Source organism: Mustela nigripes, chromosome 2 (genome assembly GCF_022355385.1).
Source record: "Mustela nigripes isolate SB6536 chromosome 2, MUSNIG.SB6536, whole genome shotgun sequence".
Lineage (NCBI taxonomy): Eukaryota > Metazoa > Chordata > Mammalia > Carnivora > Mustelidae > Mustela > Mustela nigripes.
The window spans coordinates 160,744,217-160,763,731 of record NC_081558.1 but is presented as its reverse complement, the minus strand read 5'-3'; the positions used below and the strand labels follow the sequence as shown (position 1 = coordinate 160,763,731).

General features: G+C 40.3%; 1 protein-coding gene across 2 annotated transcripts in view; it reads left to right on the top strand.

The window, feature by feature from the left end:
- The first annotated feature begins 753 nt into the window (after window positions 1-753).
- The window catches only part of TMPRSS7 (transmembrane serine protease 7), a 27,889-nt gene continuing 9,127 nt past the window's right edge, over window positions 754-19,515 (top strand). Inside the window, exons 1-7 of one of the 2 annotated variants that reach the window (XM_059388128.1) lie at window positions 754-932; window positions 2,882-3,110; window positions 4,395-4,525; window positions 6,376-6,488; window positions 12,202-12,308; window positions 15,575-15,711; window positions 17,621-17,728. In XM_059388128.1, the coding sequence (XP_059244111.1) occupies window positions 788-932; window positions 2,882-3,110; window positions 4,395-4,525; window positions 6,376-6,488; window positions 12,202-12,308; window positions 15,575-15,711; window positions 17,621-17,728 (970 nt within the window). In that variant the 5' untranslated portion in view covers window positions 754-787. Of the gene's footprint in view, window positions 933-1,880; window positions 1,965-2,881; window positions 3,111-4,394; window positions 4,526-6,375; window positions 6,489-12,201; window positions 12,309-15,574; window positions 15,712-17,620; window positions 17,729-19,515 lie in introns of those variants that run through there. The other variant, XM_059388127.1, reaches the window with a different exon arrangement.

The window sequence follows — 19,515 nt, the reverse complement described above, 5'->3', positions numbered from 1 at the left end:
ATTTTTAATTGATTTGTTTTATTAAAACTTATTTCTCAAACTGTGTGCCATGTCCCCCCACTTCCTACGTATCTGCTGAGCCTCACAATTTGCTTTGGCATACCAAAGACATTAAGAAGTCTGGGAGTAGAACAGATTGTTTACTTTCTCTTTCCTGCATTATTTACCATAGAACACTTAAGGTTTGTTTTTCATAAAACATGACAGTATTTGTGCACTTAGAGCTCTTGCTCCAGGGTTTGGCTGAAAACCAAGTTGGACTGGATTCCAGGATTTGCTACTTACTAGCCATATGATTTTCAGTTGTAGTTGATCTTGACTTCCTTTTCTGTAAAACTGCAATAATAGGACTTTCCTCATAAGATTAAGTGGGACAAAGCAGAATTTAGCACTGTGTCTGGACATGGTAAAGTGTCAAAAATTGTAGTTGGTTTTATTTGTAATAGAAGTGAATCTCTGATATCCATAAAAATAGTGTATTTTCCAGGGAAATGCAACTATACACGAATGATTCTAGATGAAAACCCAACACAGCAAGACACATACTATGATGCTTTCCCTTCCCAGTTCCCACAATAGGAATCAGTGACTTCTTAAAGAAGAAATTTTGGAAGTTGAAGGATGTCCTCACTGTCTTACCTTGAATCATTCAGTTGCGTCACTGGCTTTCTATGAGAGTCCACTTCCTAAGACATATACCTGAACATTCCTCTTTTTTTTTTTTTTTTTTTCCTATAGTGGCAACAACAAAGGTGGCCTCCTTGTCCACTTTTGGATTGTGTTTGTCATGCCAAATGCCAAGGGCCATATCTTCTGTGAGGACTGTGTGGCTGCCATTTTGAAGGACTCCATCCAGACGAGCATCATAAACCGAACCTCTGTGGGGAGCTTGCAGGGCCTGGCTGTTGACATGGACTCTGTGGTACTAAATGGTGATTGTTGGGTAATTCTTCTTCATGCATTCCTTCCTGCAGCACTCCTGAAACTGCCATTAAACACAGTCAATATTATAATGAAGTATTCTTTCCACAATCCCAGTGAAACAGGATTAGCTGAGGATGTTGATAAAGGAAATTGCTAAATGTTTTATATACAATGACTGGGCAATAGAAGTGGGTTCAAAATATATGTGAGATTGAATTTTTCAAGTGTCCCCTGCCCTATATTTAATTCATGAATCTTCAAAGTAAGTCTCCGAGTCCTGAAGAAGAGAGAATTTTGCTGAAGCTTATCTTGTCTTTTCCCTTGTCCAGACAGAACTACAACTGTGCTACAGAGTGCTGCCCAGTGTTCCACAATGGCTTGTTGAGTAGCTCTGCCAAAATGCAAACTTCATAGTTTGATTTGCCAGTAAAATACTTTAATTGTGTGACCCCAAAACTATGCTTTCTCTCTTGATTTAAATCATACCAAATCATTAAAATGTAAATTAAAATCTTATTACAATCATATTAATCATATTAAATTTTATATATGTATCTCCATATGCCAGGCATGTAATGTAGTAGTATGAGGCTGGTAAGTAATGAATGAATGAAATATCTCTAGTGGCAAAGTCTGCACCACGAATACTATTTCAGACCTAGGACTAATTATTATTATATTTCTTTGGTCGCTTTTTACCCTTAAAGATATTTAAAATGTGTCACTATGGACAATTTCAAGCATCAAGAAGAGTAAAGAGCATAGTGCCATGAACTCTCATATACCCTTTATTCAGCTTCAACAACTATGAACTCACGGCTGTCCCACTTGCTCTTGAAATACACAGACAACTTCCCCTGCCCTCCCTGGATCATTTTAAAGCAAATCCCAGAAATGATGAATTGCTGGACTGAAAGGAATTTTCACTAAGCCAAAGTCCAACCAAATGGAATGCTGGACCTGACAGTCTCTTTTCCCCATGTTTTTTCAATGCAGCTGGGCTTCGGACAGATTATTCTTCAACCATAGGATCTGGTAAAGTATGACATGCAGTTTCTTTTATACTGTCTCCAAATCTGTATCCTTTTTGGCTGTAGTTTTCTTTTTCAAATGATGGTATTTGGTAATGCTCTTTCAGTTGCCTGTGACAGAAATACACTTGAACTGGCTTAAGCCCAGAAGAAACGTGATTGGCTCTTATAACTGGGACATACATGGAATGTGCTGTCTTCAGGCATGTTTGGGGCCAGGTTGCAAAATAAAATATCATCAGAACTCTGCATCCTTGCTTTTCCCTGTGGAAGCTTCGAGTTTATTCTTCTAACTCAGTGTCATGAATGGCAACCGGTAGATCCTAGTTTAGAATTTACCAGTAGCAACAATAGTAGGAAAAAAAAAAAAAGCCCACACAAATTTCCACAATTTTTTCAGAAGTTCTGGGGCTGAACTTAGTGCCTCAGATTGGCTGGCCTGCCCATTCATGAACCAGCTTCTTTTATTCTGATTGGCCAGTCTGGGTCATGTGCCCATCTCTGGTCATAGAGGTGAGTTTAACCCCAACCAAACCATACAAGCAGGGTAGGGGTAGTTTCTCAAAGTGAAGTCTTGGTGCTGTTACCAGAAGAGAGGGGAGCAGATTCCAGGCTGTCAAAAACAGCAGACGTCCTCCATGTGAACTCTTTGGTCCTTACTCTTTATAAAGATATCTAGAAAAGTCATTCCTGGGACACCTGGGGGGCTCACTCAGTTGAACGTCTACGCCTGCCTTCCACTCAGGTCATGATTCCAGGCTGCTGGGATCGAGTCCCACATCAAACTCCTTGCTCCGCTGGGAGCCTGCTTCTCCCTCTGCCTGCTGCACCTCCTGCTTGCTCTTATTCTCTCTGACAAATAAAATCTTAAAAATTTTTTTTTTTTTAAAAAGTTCCTAAAACAAAACAAAGTGCTGTCTCCACAGACAAAGGCTGCTCTCAGTACTTCTATGCAGATCATCTGTCTCTCCGCTACCCTGTGGAGATTTCTGCAACCTCAGGGAGGCTGATGTGTCACTTCAAGCTGGTGGCCATCGTGGGCTATCTGATTCGTCTCTCAATAGAGTCCGTCCAGATTGAAGCTGACAACTGTGTCACTGACTCCCTGACCATTTATGACTCCCTCTTGCCAATCCGGAGCACCATCTTGTATAGGTACTCTAGCTAGTAAAGACTTTTTTACAGTGTCTCTCTTGTGCCGTATCTTGTTTCCCTTAGACTTTTAAAACAATTTTTGTGTGTGCTCATGAGATCAAAGAACTGACCCATGCCTTATTTAGTATCCCCTGGATGAGCCAGAGCCTATGGGACACAAAGTTCACTGTTTACTTGCCGCATACAAGGGTCAAAATCAGTATAGCAGGAAGGTCGGTCAATATTTCTGAAATCTAGCTGACTCTTCTGTTTAATTTTACTTTTATTGCAACCGCAATGAAATCTACTGTTTCATTAGCGTGTGAGAATAAATCTTCTGATGATTGCACACCATTAGTAAAGCAATTAAATTTCTCCCTATTATAAAGATAAGACTGTGTTCATTGTGAAAGTGAACAGAGAAAAACAAGATCAATATTTCACAATCCCATTACCTAGAACAACTGTCTGTTATGTTTTTGCACAAATATTTTCATTCCTATATATATATGTAATTACACACACACATATATATACATAACCTAATATTTTTTACTTACTAGCAGACATCTTTTTGTGAGTGCTTATTAAGTATTATCTTGATGATTTAATAATGATAGTTATAATTTATTAAAAATTTAGTATTTGTTACTGTGCTAAAAAGGCACATGAATTATTATTTTTAATAGTGCTTATATATGTATGCAACTGTGTTCTATGTATGTATATTTTGGTGATGAATATGCATTACTAGAGATGTCAACAGTATGTAACGGTTACAGTGAAACACAAGTTGGTCACTGGCTCTGATTCCTCAGTTATTTTTTTTTTTCATCCTTCCAGACATACTTTGCTATTATCACACTTAATCCTCACCCCAGTGCTGTGAGGAATAGACTCTTGGTACTACCACCCTTTCATAATCGGGGAGCTGGCATCTTTGAAGATTAGTTCCTTGACTGCTCAGGCTCTTTCAGCCAGTTATGTGATGGAGCTGAATTTTGAACCCAGTTTTCCTGAGGCCAGAACTCAGGACTGTAGCCGTTTCAGTACTTGCCTATGCCTTGCTACGTCTCAAGGGGGGTCCAGTGACAGCCATCCAGGAGGATTCTCTGATAGTTACCCGGCAAAAGTTTCTATATCTTTATCACCTCCCCTCTGTCGTGCCCTGTGGCAGCTGGTGGAGTGTGCCTAACAAGAACTGTGTGGATGGCGGGGGAGATGGGTGGAATTAATCGTAGGAGGAGGCTCACTGCTCAATAACCTGTTATTACTCATGGACTTTGTTTTGTTGTCTGGTTTCAGAATTTGTGAACCCACAAGAACGTTAATGTCCTTCGTCTCCACAAATAATCTCATGCTGGTGTCATTTAAGTCTCCTCAGATACGGAGTCTATCAGGAATCCGGGCATTTTTCGAGGTCATTCCAGAAGAACGTAAGTCTTTCTTAATTGAAAAAAAGTCACCTTGAAAAATATCTGTTATCATAGTCCAGTCTTATCTCTCCTGAGGCTGTGTTGTAAAACCAGTCCTATTAGTCAGGGACTTTGACTCAGGGTCCACTCAGAGGAGAGAGATTGTATTATTTAAACTGCGAACATTGATGTGAACAACTGTTAACTTGGCATGGAGGTGTCAGCTAGGTCACTCAAAAGGCAGAAAGAAAACCTAAGGTGTTCTGGGTGTAATACTTGTAGGAAGCAACTACCCCCTGTAGTTCTAGGGGGCACAAAGGAAATCGGTGACAAGGCTGACAATTTATAATGTCTGAAACTCAGACCCCTGGCAGAGGGGAGAGGGGGGGTGGCTGCTCAGCTGGGGCCAGTGTCTCAGAGTTCAGGGGCGGGTGTTCACGGACGTGGGACCCAGACCTTCGAGGAGGGGTGGCCAGACAGCCTGGGCTGTATGTTTGAGGAAGATGCAATAAAACGCAAGTTGGGAAAACTGCTAACAGGGTTCAGCTGTGCTACAGGAAGAAAGTGTAGCGGCGCGGAGAGGGGCGGGAGAGAGTGGGGGGGAAAGTGGGAAAGAATGAGGGGAGAAAAGGGAAGGAAGGAGGATTGCTCAGGGGACTGTCCCGGGAAGAGGAAACAGAACCGCAGGAAGCCCCATTCTTCCTCCTCCGGGGTTCTAGTGTTCCTGCAGCGCCCCCTATGGGCAGGGTCTGGCAGGAAGCCAGGTGGCAAAGGGCAGAAGCTGCTGGAAAAGACCCTGTCACAGCCCCAGAGAAAGGCACATTCGCAGCTCCGTGATAACAGTGCAGGACCTAGCACACTACAGTGGCTGTCTTCCGTGAATTCTCGTTGATAGCAATACGTGTGAATGCCATCCTAGAAAGTGCACGGCAAGTAAAACCCAGAGATTTGATGGGTTTTCCTAGGTCAGAGAGTGAGCAAAAAGTGACCTAGCTTCCTTTCCCTCTTCTCTTTTTGACTTGGGTTGGCGAAGTAAAACAAAACAAAAGTGAGCCTTCACTGAAAGTCTAGTCTTTTTGTACCTTCTTTATGAGCCCTGACAAGGTCAAAGGATCAGAATGAGAGATGGGTGAGGAGGGCAGTGGAGCTGGCTTAAGTTAGATGGTCAGAGCTTCATAAGTCCACCTACATTTTAAGGCAGTGGCTCATTTTGATAGGTTTGTTTGGTCAAATTATTACAAAACTAAATACAAAGTTGACTTATCTAGCCAAACTGAACAAGCTATTTGAGATTTTGTTGAGTTGAAAATTATCTCTAACTCCAAAGATTAAAAATACGATTAGCTCGGAAGTATTGCAGTGGAATTTGTGAACAAACATTTATTGAGCTTGTACTATATGCTAGGAATGATTCCAGGTGATAGGGAAAACAGCAAACAAAATAGATAAAGGAAATTACATTTTAGCAGAAGGATGCCCCTACAGTAAAAATAGATGTTTAGATTGTTTTATTTAAACAGAACATGTTATGTAAACTGAGTATTTTTCTTCAACAACAAATATACACTAATGAGAAAAAATAGGCTTAGAAGCTTTAAAAATATATTTGAGCTATGTTTTTAAAGAGAGTAATAGCATCCTATAGATCTGTAGTCAAAATGTGATTGAAAAGAAATATAGAATTTAAATAAGAAGTTTAGCTATATATCTATAGGGTGCTGTTTCTTTTTGGAAAAACTGGTTTAAGTTTCAAAAAGTATATAAGTTTGATGATTAAGGAGTGTGCTTTTGTAGTTAAAGAAATATATGCAATGCATTTCCCATAATCTCACAACTGCAAATCATTGTGTGTTACTGGATATTTTTTTCAGAGTGTGAAAACACAGTATTGATCAAAGAAATCACTGGCTTTGAAGGGAAAATTTCAAGTCCATATTACCCAAGCTACTATCCTCCAAAGTGCAAGTGTACCTGGAAATTTCAGGTAGCCTAGTTTTACCACTACTTTAGAAAAATATTGTTATCTTGTGTTTAGAATCTATTTTTAATTACCTTTATTTTTACTACAAAAAGAATGTGAGTTAATTTTTTTAACATTTAAGCCTTAATCAAATACATTTCCTAGACCATGAAAGGTCCTTGTAATTTCAACTATCTGCCCATAAATTAACTGTTCTTTGCCGACAGGCTTATTTTTCCAATTGTTATTTTTTTCATCTGTATTAAAAAATGCAAAGATACTGTTATGGGATCAAACAGTTTTTTATTTTAATATGATAGAGCTCACTTATTAATTTTTAATTATTTCACTATCAGCATCACCATAAGAATAATAAAGAAAGAATACATTGAATTAGGCAACATATATTTCACTTATATAAGCAAACCAAGTTTTGCAAATTTATATAAAATATATACATCTCTATCTGGTCCCTAACAGAGTTCCTTCTTTTTTTTTTTTTTTCTTTAAAGTTTTAGTCTATAACTGTTCTTCTTTCTCTAACTGTAGTGTCCTGTGGAGGGACGTAGGGCAAGGCTCTTTCAGCATGTATGTATAAAATGATTTTTGTGAGGCATAGCAATTAGATGTAAGTGACAAGAAGTTTAGTGTTTGCATTAATTCAACATGTTATTATTAAATGCCCACTGTGTGTCTGGCTGTATTCTAGACACTGGGATCCATGATATCTGACGCACACGCAGGAGAGCTCTGCTCTCATGGGGCTTAACCATATAAGAGGCGGAGACAGGTGACAAATGAACAAATATATGTAGAGTATGGTACATGGTGGTACAGTGCTATGGAGAAGAACAAACCAGGGAAGGAGGCTCTGGAGCTGAGTGGGCAGTCTGGAGTATGAAGGCTAGGATGTGAGGAATTTGTTACCTTAAATAGAACGGCCAGGGGAAACCTTACCGACAAGCTGGCATTTGCACAGAAACCTGAGAGACATGAGGGAACTAACCCTATGCATCCCTAGAATCACAGTGTTGCAGCCAAAGGGAACAGCTGAGGCAAAGGCCGAGGCAGGAGCATGTTTGCTGCCTGTGTTGTTTGTACACAAAGAATTAAATATTTTATTTTTTATTTTTTATTTTTAAAAAGATTTTATTTATTTATTTGAGAGAGAGAGAGACAGAGCATGAGAGGAGAGAGGTCAGCAGGAGCAGACTCCCCGCCGAGTAAGGAGCCCGATGCGGGACTCGATCCTGGGATTCCAGGATCATGACCTGAGCCAAAGGCAGTCGCTCAACCAACCGAGCCACCTGGGCACCCTAACAGCTAAATATTTTAAATAATTTTATTATATTCATATGTGTACTTAGTTTCCTTCCCTGATGGCATACATCCTTAAATTATTTTTTTTCATCAAGGTTGAAAACATTTCCAAAATAATTAAAACCCAAAGCTTCTGGACTCTTGTCCACCACCAGTTCTTAATGCCTCAGGGCAGCAGAATCTCAGTGCCTCAGGTCACTCATGAGTTGGGGAAGGAAAAAGAGAGACATCAAATCTGTCTCTTCTATCTCTCCAAAAAGCAAGTGTATCTTCTCTATGACAGCCAGAACAAGATTGACCCCTTCCCTGAAGTTCTGTCAAATGTTTGAAGTTCCTTTGAGGTAAAATAAACACCGATTCCATGGTAATCCATAAGACCTAATGTGAAGATCCCTAAACATTGTTCTAGTCAGGATGTAAAAAAGAATATCAGATTCTGTTTCACTAGGGGTCAAGGGTTAGAAAAGCTGAGTAAAAAGAACTCTTTATAAAGCGAAAAAGCACACCACTGAGGGAGTGAGAATGGGAGATGGGAGACAGACTGGAAATATTGGGGACAGACTTCGGTAACACACCATTTCCCAGAGGTCAAGGTTGGTCCCCTTCAGTGTGGATGTTAAATAAAGCTGTCCTTTTCTCTGACAGCTTTGAACAGCCACCTAAAATTGCGTGATAGCATATTTCTGCAAATGGAAATTATGTTAAAAAAATTATCACCTGTAGGTCGGGGCGCCTGGGTGGCTCAGTCGTTAAGCGTCTGCCTTCGGCTCAGGTCATGATCCCAGAGTCCTAGGATCAAGCCGCTATTGGGCTCCCTGCTGACCGGAAGCTTGCTTCTCTCTCTCCCAGTCCCCCTGCTTGTGTTCCCTCTCTTGCTGTGTCTCTCTGTCAAATAAATAAATAAAATCTTTAAAAAAAAAAAAAAAAGGTGACCTGTAAAGTAGCTTTGAACTTATTACAAACAACTGAGAAGAATGACTTAAGTGATAAAAAATATCAGCTCAAGGCATGATAAAACCTTTTATACACAAGAGTTGATTTCTATCATCCTTAGTCTTTCTTAGTGCCTAGTCTGATTTCCAAGTATCAGTCCCTTTTGCAGACTCCCTTTCAGCTGAGTTTTTATGGTCCCATTTATCTGAGAAGGATTAACTCCCGCTCCAACTTGAAGTCCCTGTGATTTTTCTCCCAAGAATAAACAAATGTTTACGGAATGTCAGTTTCAGGTGCATAACCATAGGGTAAAGTCCTTGGTCTCTTGGAGCTTACAGACTGCAGGGGAAGAAGTGTGGTGAAACAAGAAAAAGTGTAAAAGAGTACTGAGGCTTAGAACATGTCACCTGTTTGTTTCAGACACACATTTTTATTTGCTCTTAAAGCATGCCTGTGATATAAGAGAGAAACTTGTCACATTTTATAAGCGGGGAAATAGAGCTGGGGCAAGCCATTGGCCAGAGGCTACTCAAATAGAAAGTGACCCAGGCAGCATTCAAAGGAATCAAGCTTCTCTCTATGAGCAAATCCCGTACCCCCCCGCCCCTCCTTTTCCCGGTTCCTAAAGATGTTCAGTTTCCCTATGTTTCGTCACGATACTTAGTTGAATATTTACCTCCCTCTTTCTTCATTCTTTTTGTTTTCCAACTAACATATTTTGGGATGCGATCTCAGAAGAGAAACATAGAGTGGGGTTTTGAATTGTTTTATCACTGATGCCATCAAGTTAGCACCCACCAGTTTAGGTGGAAACGATGCACGCGAGATTACTGTGGGCCATGTCAATTCCCCTCCTCATTATCACTTTGGAAATGGGTCTTCCTTGCTTCCCCGGCAAACATGAAACACCGAAGTTTCCAGTGCCCATTGGAGATGGGTTGAGCTGTATGTACATAACCACTCGTGCTTGAGAAGGGACATGCATAAAACTTGTCCTGCATCCTGTTGCTACCACTGACTAGAGAAATATTTCAACAGAGCAGGTCCAGATCAGGAGAAATCCTCGCCCTTACTTGGTAAAAGTTCCCAAAGCAACGGCACGGATTGGGCAGTGGGAACAGAGAATACAGGACATAGAAGGAAAGAGCATACGTAGTGGTTTTCCATTTTTGTTCATTTGTTGAACAAAACACTTCACAATGCTTTGTGGATCTGCACCTCCTGACCCCACTGGTCACGCTGGTTAATATCAGTAGTGCATCTTGGCCAATCTGGCCACAAATGTAGATTTGTGTGCGAATCTATGTCAGTAGAATCTGGTGTGCAAAGGAACTTAATTGGGGCTGTGTAGATTGGGCGGGCAGTGATGCACTTAAATCTGTTTTACTTTGGAATGATGGAACACAGTGAAAATGCCTACATAAGCTTCCTAAGGAGAACTGCATTGGAATATGTCCTTAAGCTATAAAATTACAGTGATCACTCAAGATGTTCACTATCCTTTGGCATTATTTTTTTAAATGTGAAATAAAAGTTAGATAACAAGACTGGGGAAAAAAGTCACTCTGTGCCCTCAGGAACCCTTGGTTTTTACCAAGTCTGGCTCCTCTTAAGCCCTCACTGTCCATTTTCAGGTGTCATGACACACTATGGCCACCACGTGGCCTTCAGGGAAATGCAGAGTAACGTTGGGCATGTCACTTATTTTTGGTTAGTTTTGATTTCTTCTATAAAATTGGACTCATACTACCTTCCTAACAGAGTTGTTGTGATGTTTAAATGAGAGACATAAGTAACCTGATTCATTCCCTCTCGAAGACAGGTTGAGAGAGGAGGGCTGCTGTATTTAAGTCCATGTTAGAAAGAATTACATACACACAAAGAAATTGTAACATCAAATTTGATGACATCTCTAAAAAAACCAAATACCAGAGCAATAAAAAAATCAATGGGTAAAATCCATCTCTTAAACAAAAAGTCAACAGTATTGAATCACAAATTGATTCAATATCTTAAAACTATAATTATAACTTAATTGTATATTATTTACAAAAGATGGCAGCATAAAAAGTGAAAGTAAAAAAAAAAAAAGCTGAAAGTAAAAGGATGGGCAATATCATACCAGACATAAACAAAAAGAAAGCTGGGATCAGAACCTTAGCACTCAACAAAGTGGAAATCAACACTAGGGCAACAACACTGGGTGAGAAATGAAAGGTGATTTGATGATAAAGAGGGTGAACCACGTGAAGGTTTCTGATAATTATTTATGTACCAAAGGACATGCCATTAATACTCATAAATCAAAACCTATAGGAAATACAAAGAGAAATGGACAATGCTTAACTGAGGGATTTTAGTTCCTTTCCGTTGGTTCCTGACACAGGTAGTGGGACAATAACTACAGCAATGAGGGATAGTATACCACACACACATACATTACCCTTTTCTTTCAAATGATCTTGGAGGGGTCACATACCCGATCATATCAAAATCCTTAATAAATAAAAACATTAAAAAGCCATACACGCAATGGATAATCTCTTATCTAATTAGTATAGAATTAGAAAGCTTGAGAGCGGGTGAACAAAAATTCCACTCACAGGAAATGTGTCAACTCTCTCTAAATAATTTCTGGGACAAAGTGAAAAATAAAACTAAATTTGTGGAGTGCCTGGGTGGCTCAGTGGGTTAAGCCTCTGCCTTAGGCTTAGGTCATGATCTCAGGGTCCCCCCCTCCATAGGGCTCTCTGCTCAGTGGGGAGCCTGCTTCCCCTTCTCTCTCTGTCTGCCTCTCTGCCTTCTTGTGATCTCTGTCTGTCAAATAAACAAATAAAATCTTTAAAAAAAACCCCTAAAATCATGACATCACAAACATAATGTATGTGTATGTCATACAATGTTGTCAAAAGGTAAGCTGTGTGTGTGTGTGTGTGTGTGTGTGTGTGCACGTGCACACATATGCTCTCACATAGGTGCTGTACAGGCAGCCTCTTTTCTTGTTTGATCCTGTCTGGGCAGACCTAGGAGTGACTCAGTGGCTGCCTTCAGGAATACCCAGGTTGGATATGAAGAGGACGCTGATTCATTTCTCCTTTATTTAAATAATCTGAGTAGTGCTTTAAATAAACTATGTTGTTATTGTCAGCAAAGGAGGAAACTGTGTGCACTCATTAACAAAGGGGTGTTTTCAAGCTCATTTACAAGGAGGAAACCGACACCTAGGGACAATCTAATGTGTCCCAAGTCACCCAGCTCACTGAAACTGGGACCTAACAGCGTCTCCCTGGGAACGGGCCACCCTCTCTATTATTTCGGTGTGTTGGGGGAGGGGAGCTGGGTCTACCCCACCAGAAGCCACAGGGCACAAAGAATAAAATGCCCCGAGAACAGCAAGTCAAGGGAATGAGCTGTGAATGAGGAATCAGCCTGAAATGTGTCCTTCAACTGAAACATTTTTCTGGCTTATGTTTGTTTTTCACAGACTTCCCTCTCAACCCTTGGCATAGCACTGAAATTCCATAACTATTCAATAACCAAGAAGAGTGCGAAAGGCTGTGACCATGGATGGTGGGAAATTAATGAGCACATGTAAGTGGGTTCTGGATGTAAGGAATCTGATGAAAGGCCTGACCCAGAAGTTCAAAGCCTTGGATTCCTTGTTCCCAAAGAGTTTGCAGTTTACTACTTACAGAAATGGAAATAGAAGGGTATAGAGGCTAAGAACTTGCTCAAGGTCACTCAGTCATATGTGATTAAGCCAGGATTCAAATCCATGTCTTATGACTCCCAAGTCCTTGGCTCATTGCTCCTTGCTGCTGGGCTATGGGTGTATATACTATACATTTTACGAAAATATCTTGGCAGATGAAGTCTTTCAAACCATGCAGCCCTGGAGGAAATAGTAAATAGAAATCTTGGTGATAGGAAAGGTAGAAACCTTTAGCCAGTTCTTTGCAGGAGGAGAGGCTACACTGGCCTGGCTGAATCCTGGGGCTGGGACATGGGTTGAGGTTGATGAGAGAAATCTAGATGACTGAGCTTCCTGTACTGACCGAGGAGCTCTTCACTCTCGCCTTTCATTTGTCCTGTAGTGGTTTTTATTCTTTATTTGCTTCTGAAGTTGTAATAGATCTTGTAATAAAAAATATAGAATGTCCTGGGCATCTGGGTGGCTCAGTGGGTTAAGCCTCTCTGCCTTTGGCTCAGGTCGTGATCTCAGGGACCTGGGATCAAATTCCACATCGGGCTCTCTGCTAGGCAGGGAGCCTACTTTCTTCTCTCTCTCTCTCTCTCTCTCTGCCTGCTTGTGATCTCTGTCAAGTAAATAAATAAAATCTTTTTAAAAAAATATAGAATGTCCTGTCTTTATAGCAGAATAGCTTCGATGTTTACTTTGAGGCAAGATTATTTTTTGTGAAGTTAGCCTAAGGAATTTACCTGCTAATTTTGTGCTCATTGTTAATCCATGAATGAGGCTTTCCTTTTCTAAATGATTTTCCTGAACAACCTTCTTTCATTTCCTTTAGGCTCTCGGATTACGAGCTAAAGTGGTCACTGGTTCTGTCTTCACTGGGATAAATCCTACCTGATTTATGACCATCCTTACATCCATTATTAAGACGTGGATTATACTTCTTTTGGGAGTACTTTTGAATCAGGGTCTATTATGTAGGAGGCAGAATACCTGGGTTCAAATTCTAGCTCTGTCATTCAGTAGCTGTATTAACTAGGACAAATAATTTAATCTCTTTGATTTTCAGCCTGTAAATGAGATAAGGAGGGATTTTTTTTTTTTTTTTTGCTAAGCATTCAATTGAATAATGCATACTACATACCAAAAAAATATTAACCATTATTATAATTAATATGATTATTTTGGATAAAGTTGTTGAATCACTATTTTGTGTACTTGAAATGAATGTAACATTATACGTCAACTGTATTAAAAAAAATTTCTTTGGAAATGACATTGGATGGGTAAATACTATGGAATGTGCTTCCTCTTCAAGTTTTAAGAATATTGCATTCTGGTATTTCATTAGAGGTCCAGAAAACAAATCTTTACAATTCTTTTGTAAAATATGATACTATTTCTTTTTTGTCCTAAGTAACAACCCCCACCACCCATGGAGTGTTCCTGCCAAAGTATGAACAAGATCTTCTCCCAAGCAATCAATACCAGAAGAGCTCTCTGCCCTAAATACTTTTTCCAGAGGGCCAGCTCTTCCCTCTGTCTTGCCGGCTGGGAGAAATCCTATCAGATTCTTTTGATGCTAGTTGTGCCCTTAGGATTTAAAATGACAGCCCTTTCCATTACCAGTTATTTTCATCTAAAAAGGAAGGAATCTAACTGAACTAATTTCTGATACCTTGCTGAAAAGCTGCGTAAAGGCATAATGGGGAAGTAGGAAAAGGTAATGCTGGCACAAGGAAGCCCAGGGCTCGTGAGTTCAGAGGAGGTGAGGATGGGGTGTGCGAACTCAGAGCAGCTAGAAGGCAGCCTATAAGCCTTGAAGGAATGGATGTCCTTCCTAGGAAGTTCTGCAGAGCAAAGTTCCTGACAGGAAAGCTGTTGGTGCCCTAGAAAGTTCTAGGGCTTAGTATCAACAGACTTGAGTCCTAATCCTTCTTCTACTTTCTCACTACTTTGAACTTGAACTCTTTACTTCACCTATTTAAATTCTCAGTTTTCTTTTCTATCTTTCTTTCTTTTTTTTTTTTTTTAAAGATTTTATTTATTTATTTGACACAGAGAGAGAGAGATCACAAGTAGGCGGAGAGGCAGGCAGAGAGAGCAGGGAAGCAGGCTCCCTGCTGAGCAGAGAGCCCCATGTGGGGCTCTATCCCAGGACCCTGCGATCATGACCTGAACCAAAGGCAGAGGCTTAACCCACTGAGCCACCCAGGCGCCCCGACTTCTCGGTTTTCTTACCTGTCATGTGTCTGTATCTGTAAACCAACTCTTGCTGGTTTCTCTAATTTCTCACTTTTTTTTTTTTTTTTAAATTTTAGTTCCATTAGCCACCACTATGCCCCCTTCCTTACTGTTCCCCTCTAAACTCCAGCTCAAGGGCCTTGGGGGTGAGAAGCGATTGGCATTCACAGACTCCAGTGGAGGATGTCCCTCCTCAGCCCGTGTGCTTGCTGTTTCCCTTTGAGACCTTGCAGGTTTCACTCTGGGAAGAGCTTTGCCAACTCAGGGCAGAGACCTAACTTACCATGGGCCCCCAGAGAGCACAGTAATATTTCATGTTCTACTAACCACAGTACTCATATCGTAAGAATTACTAACAGGAGGGGCATCTGCTCATAGGTACAAGAAGTAAGAAAAATCAAGGTGAGGAAATATTGTGGGCAGACATTGTTATTTTGAAATTCTACCAAGGACAAGCCCCAAAGTGCACATCGGTTTTCAATTTCATTTGAAAAAAAAAAAAAAATATCGTTGTGTTTTACTTTAACTATTGCTGGGTTCTTTCCATATTTTCATCCTGAGCTCACGGATTCCACTCTGATCCGTGGCGAGGTTTGTGGGCAAAAGCAGGCATTTCTCGTTATATGGTTATTTACACAGAAAGAAAGAGAGGACCCATATTTCTTCTGATTACAAGTATTGGTGAGGAGAATACTAGATAACAGTCAAGAGTACTGCTGTTGTATTTAGCAGAGTAGGAAATTGAGGCGACAGAAGTTACTCAGTCACTTAAGCATACGTTGGAGAACTACCGTTAGCTCTGCGGTGAGCATCTCTGCTTATAAAGCCCAAAGTGCCAAAGTGTCTGTGTGTTCACTGTCAATAGGGATGCGTGGACTGAGCCTCATCCACGCTTCTTCCCTGACTCTCGCCTCCTTAGGTACTGTGGCTCGTACATGGATCACCAGACGATTTTCCGTGTGCCTAGTCCGCTCGCTCGCATTCAGCTGCAGTGCAGTTCAAGGCTTTCTGACCAGCCACTTCTGGTGGAATATGGAAGTTACAACATTAGTCAACGTAAGCCTGGAATTAGCTTTTTAGAAAACTCTAATAAATGGTTAAACAGAGTCTCATACTTCGTAACTCTAAACTTAATAAATTTATAAATTAAACTAAACTAAACTTAAGAAACTTAAGAAATTAAGGAATAAAAACAGATTTTTTTCTGCTTCGTTACTACTAATGTGTAAATGAATATATTATAAATACACATAATATAAACAAAATACATAATCAATAAGACACAAACTTATGTATTTATTACTACTATCATTTAAATTGTAGAAGAAATGACATAATTCTCTGTTACAATTGAGAAATTGTTTCTTATGTTATTCTTATGCTATATGGGACAGACCCATTTCTTGATTTATTGTCCCTGCTACTCTTAAGTCTTTGAACTTTTGATGTTTATATGAATATTTGGTGGATCAGAGGACAACTGTTGTGATTCACTTCAGCCCATGACCCATAGGGAGAGTTGGTTGGTCAAGGAGAGTTCAAACAGCAGGCCTCAAAATGTTACTCTCCACACTGAGAACCACGGGGACAATGGCCAGGAGCTAGTCAGCAGTGTTTGGGGGAAGTCTTCAGAGCTGGAGAGACTAGATATTGACTCAGGAAACTCTTGGCCCATTTTAAAAGGGGAAAAGTAAGGGTTAACCACTCCATGAGGATAAGACTTGAGAGAAAGCTCATTTAGAACCTTCCTTCTTTGCCAATATACTTGCTTCTGGATCTGGGCTATCATACTTCTGAATATCAGAATATTACAATTTCCAGCAAGAATAACAGGTAAATAGTGAGTCGTCTTATTTTCAATTGTTTTTTCAAACATGAATATTTTCTACAAACCTACCCTCTCCGTTGTGTGCCAGGGAGATAGGGGTTGACCAGACCATGCATTTCCCCCCATTCTTTTGCACAAGGGGAGTATCTTAGTCTGTCCAGCTACTCTAACAGAGTACTCTAGACCGGATAGCTTATAAAGAACAGAAACTTATTTCTCATAGTTCTAGAGGCTGGATGTCAGAGATCGGGATGCTAGCATGGTCAGGTGAGGGCTCTCTCTGGGTCGCAGACTTCTATTCTCACATGGTAGAGGAGGCTGAGGGAGCTCTGTGGGGCCTCTTTTATAAGGACATTGATCTTATTCATGGGGCCTCTGCCTTCATCACCTAATTCCCTTCCTAAGGCCCTTCTTCCTAGTATCATCACATTGGGCACTAGGATTTCAACATAAGAATTAGTGAGGCCCACCAACATTCAGATGATAACAACAAAGGATTTATTATTTCTAATATATTTAGCTTTAAGCCAGGACTTATAATTCAAGATCAGGCAGAAGATGGATCTTTGATGAGTAGCCAGCTGAAGCGGACTGGGAGGTAGAAGGTTTTGAGGCCAGTCACTAATCTCTCTAGGTCCAAGTGTCAAAGATCAGTGGTTACTAATGTATTTGGGGACAGTGATCACTTGAAAATGGACTTAAAAGCACAGAGTCCTTAGAACAGTGCCTGTGATCATATAGGATTCAGAGACACCAGGAGGCCACTTGTAATTCCCTCGGGAGTCTAAAGACTGCATCCCAAGACTGCTGGACTCTCTAAAGCATATTCCAGCTTTCACTTTCTCCAAGTCAGTAATGAAGCCAGACTGCTGAGTGAAAGATGGAGATAATGGAAATTTGACTGTACCAGTGTCCACTCAGAGCCTCTGGTGGGTTAGTTTACTTTCTCTGCTCTCCTAAAGTCACTTGTTTTGTCTTTCAGTTGTCACCTCTAGCTTGATTTGATGGAGAAACTGTAGAATTACTGTCTCTACATGGCCAATTCCTTAACCACCTAATACTTCATCATTCTTTGTTCATGTGGTCTGACGACTTTTAGGGACTCACCCAAGACTTCTCGTGTTTTATTGTCTCTAGCCTGTCCCGTTGGATCTTTTCGATGCTCCTCTGGCTTGTGTGTCCCTCAAGCCCAGCGATGTGATGGAGTAAATGACTGCTTTGATGAAAGCGATGAGCTTTTCTGTGGTGGGTATTTGAATTCTTCTGTGGCTTTCTTAGGAACAAGTAACTTCTCAGGGCCATTGTTGCTGCTGATGTATATCCTGGGTCTTTGTAGCTGTTAGCTATTGCTGCATAACAAGTTACCCAAAACGCAGTGACTGACAATAATCATGTATTCTAGACCACGCACCTGTGAGTTGTTTGAGATAGGACTGATCTAGGCTGGCCTCAGCTGGGTCCTTCTGCTTTAAGCAGTAGGTCCTCTTAAGTTTGGTTCTTTCCAGGTTGGGGTCAGATCTACTGCTCATGGTTCCTTTTCTCATTGAACCAGTGGGCTGGCCATGGCAGTGGTAGTAGCAAAGGAGGGGTGAGCAAAACCACAGTGTTCCTCTTAAGTTCTGGGCTTGGAGCTGGCACACCATCACTTACATCATATTCCATCACTCAAAGTGAATCCTAGAGCTAAGGCTACAGTCCAGGGGCAGGAAGCTTATCACACACACTTTGGGGTCATGCAAGAGTGGAGGTGTATAATAGTGCATAACAGTCCCACAGGGAGTGAGGGTCTGAGGCCAGTAATTCAATGAACCACAATCTTCAACTAACAGAGAAGTCACCACTTTCAGCCCATTCATTCATGGAGCACAGGTGTTGGGAAGGAGAGAATTACTGTTATTGCTATTATTGCCTGTATAGTTCGCAACAGTGTCACACTTGTAATGATGAAGGGGCAGGGTATTGGAAATTCCCATTTTGGACAGCAATTCTCTCTCTTGGTTTCTCATTTACTATTTACACATCATTCCTGAATCTACCTCCAGTTTTAGGGAGTCATATGGAGGGGATGGTTCATCAGACCATATGACACCATCGGCAATGCTTTCTCCTAAAGATCCAGACTTTCATTCAAATACAATTGTGATGGTGAAGCTATTTAATTCCTTCCATATTCTTGGAGAAAAAGTACAGTTAATATAACTATGAAAAACTTATATTCCTGAAAAACAACCTGTGGCTCTACACATTTATTTATTTATTTTTTTGACAAAACAAAGTAAAACTCTCTTAACTTAGGGCTCAGTGACCTTCTCAATCTATAGGGTTTTCTGTTGCTGAAGAAAATAAATGCTGGCTATTATATAGTGAGCAAGGTTGCTGATGTTTTTTTACATTATTATCATTCCCTGCTATGATTATTGTTATTGTATAAAAAGGGCTGTTTTTGGTAATCATTATTTCTCATTGTGCCATTTTAGAAAATATTCCCTAGGAGTCAGCTAGGTACACCCAGAAGCCTCAATGAACATTTCAGGGCAGTCATGTCCTCTCCTGTTACCTCTGGCCCCTAACAAGAGATGCCACTGAAAACACGAGAGCAAATAACAAAAAATGATCACTTTTCACAAAACCAGAAATGTCAAAGGAATCATATCTTCCAAGAGTGCTTGCTAATATAAGTGTGCCTGTCCCTTGTCCAAAGGCAATTCATGAAAATATTCCAAAGAAGAAAACTTGTGATAATTTACAATGGTGTTTCTTAATTCAGGAAATGGATCACCCAGGACAAATCATTTAAAAGACGGTTTTCCTTATACACAGATGACACACCTATTGTCCTTCAAAGTCTCATAGCTGTTAATCTATTCAACAAAACTTTAATGAGCACCTACTATGTAGTTAGGGCCCTGAGATTTAAAAAAAAAAAAATGAATAAGAGATCCTCAAGTTAAGGCCACTCCCACTTTGTTTAGGAAGGCAGACAAGTTCAATTTTATGTATTTAGTTATTTGATTTTTTTTTTTTTTTTTTTT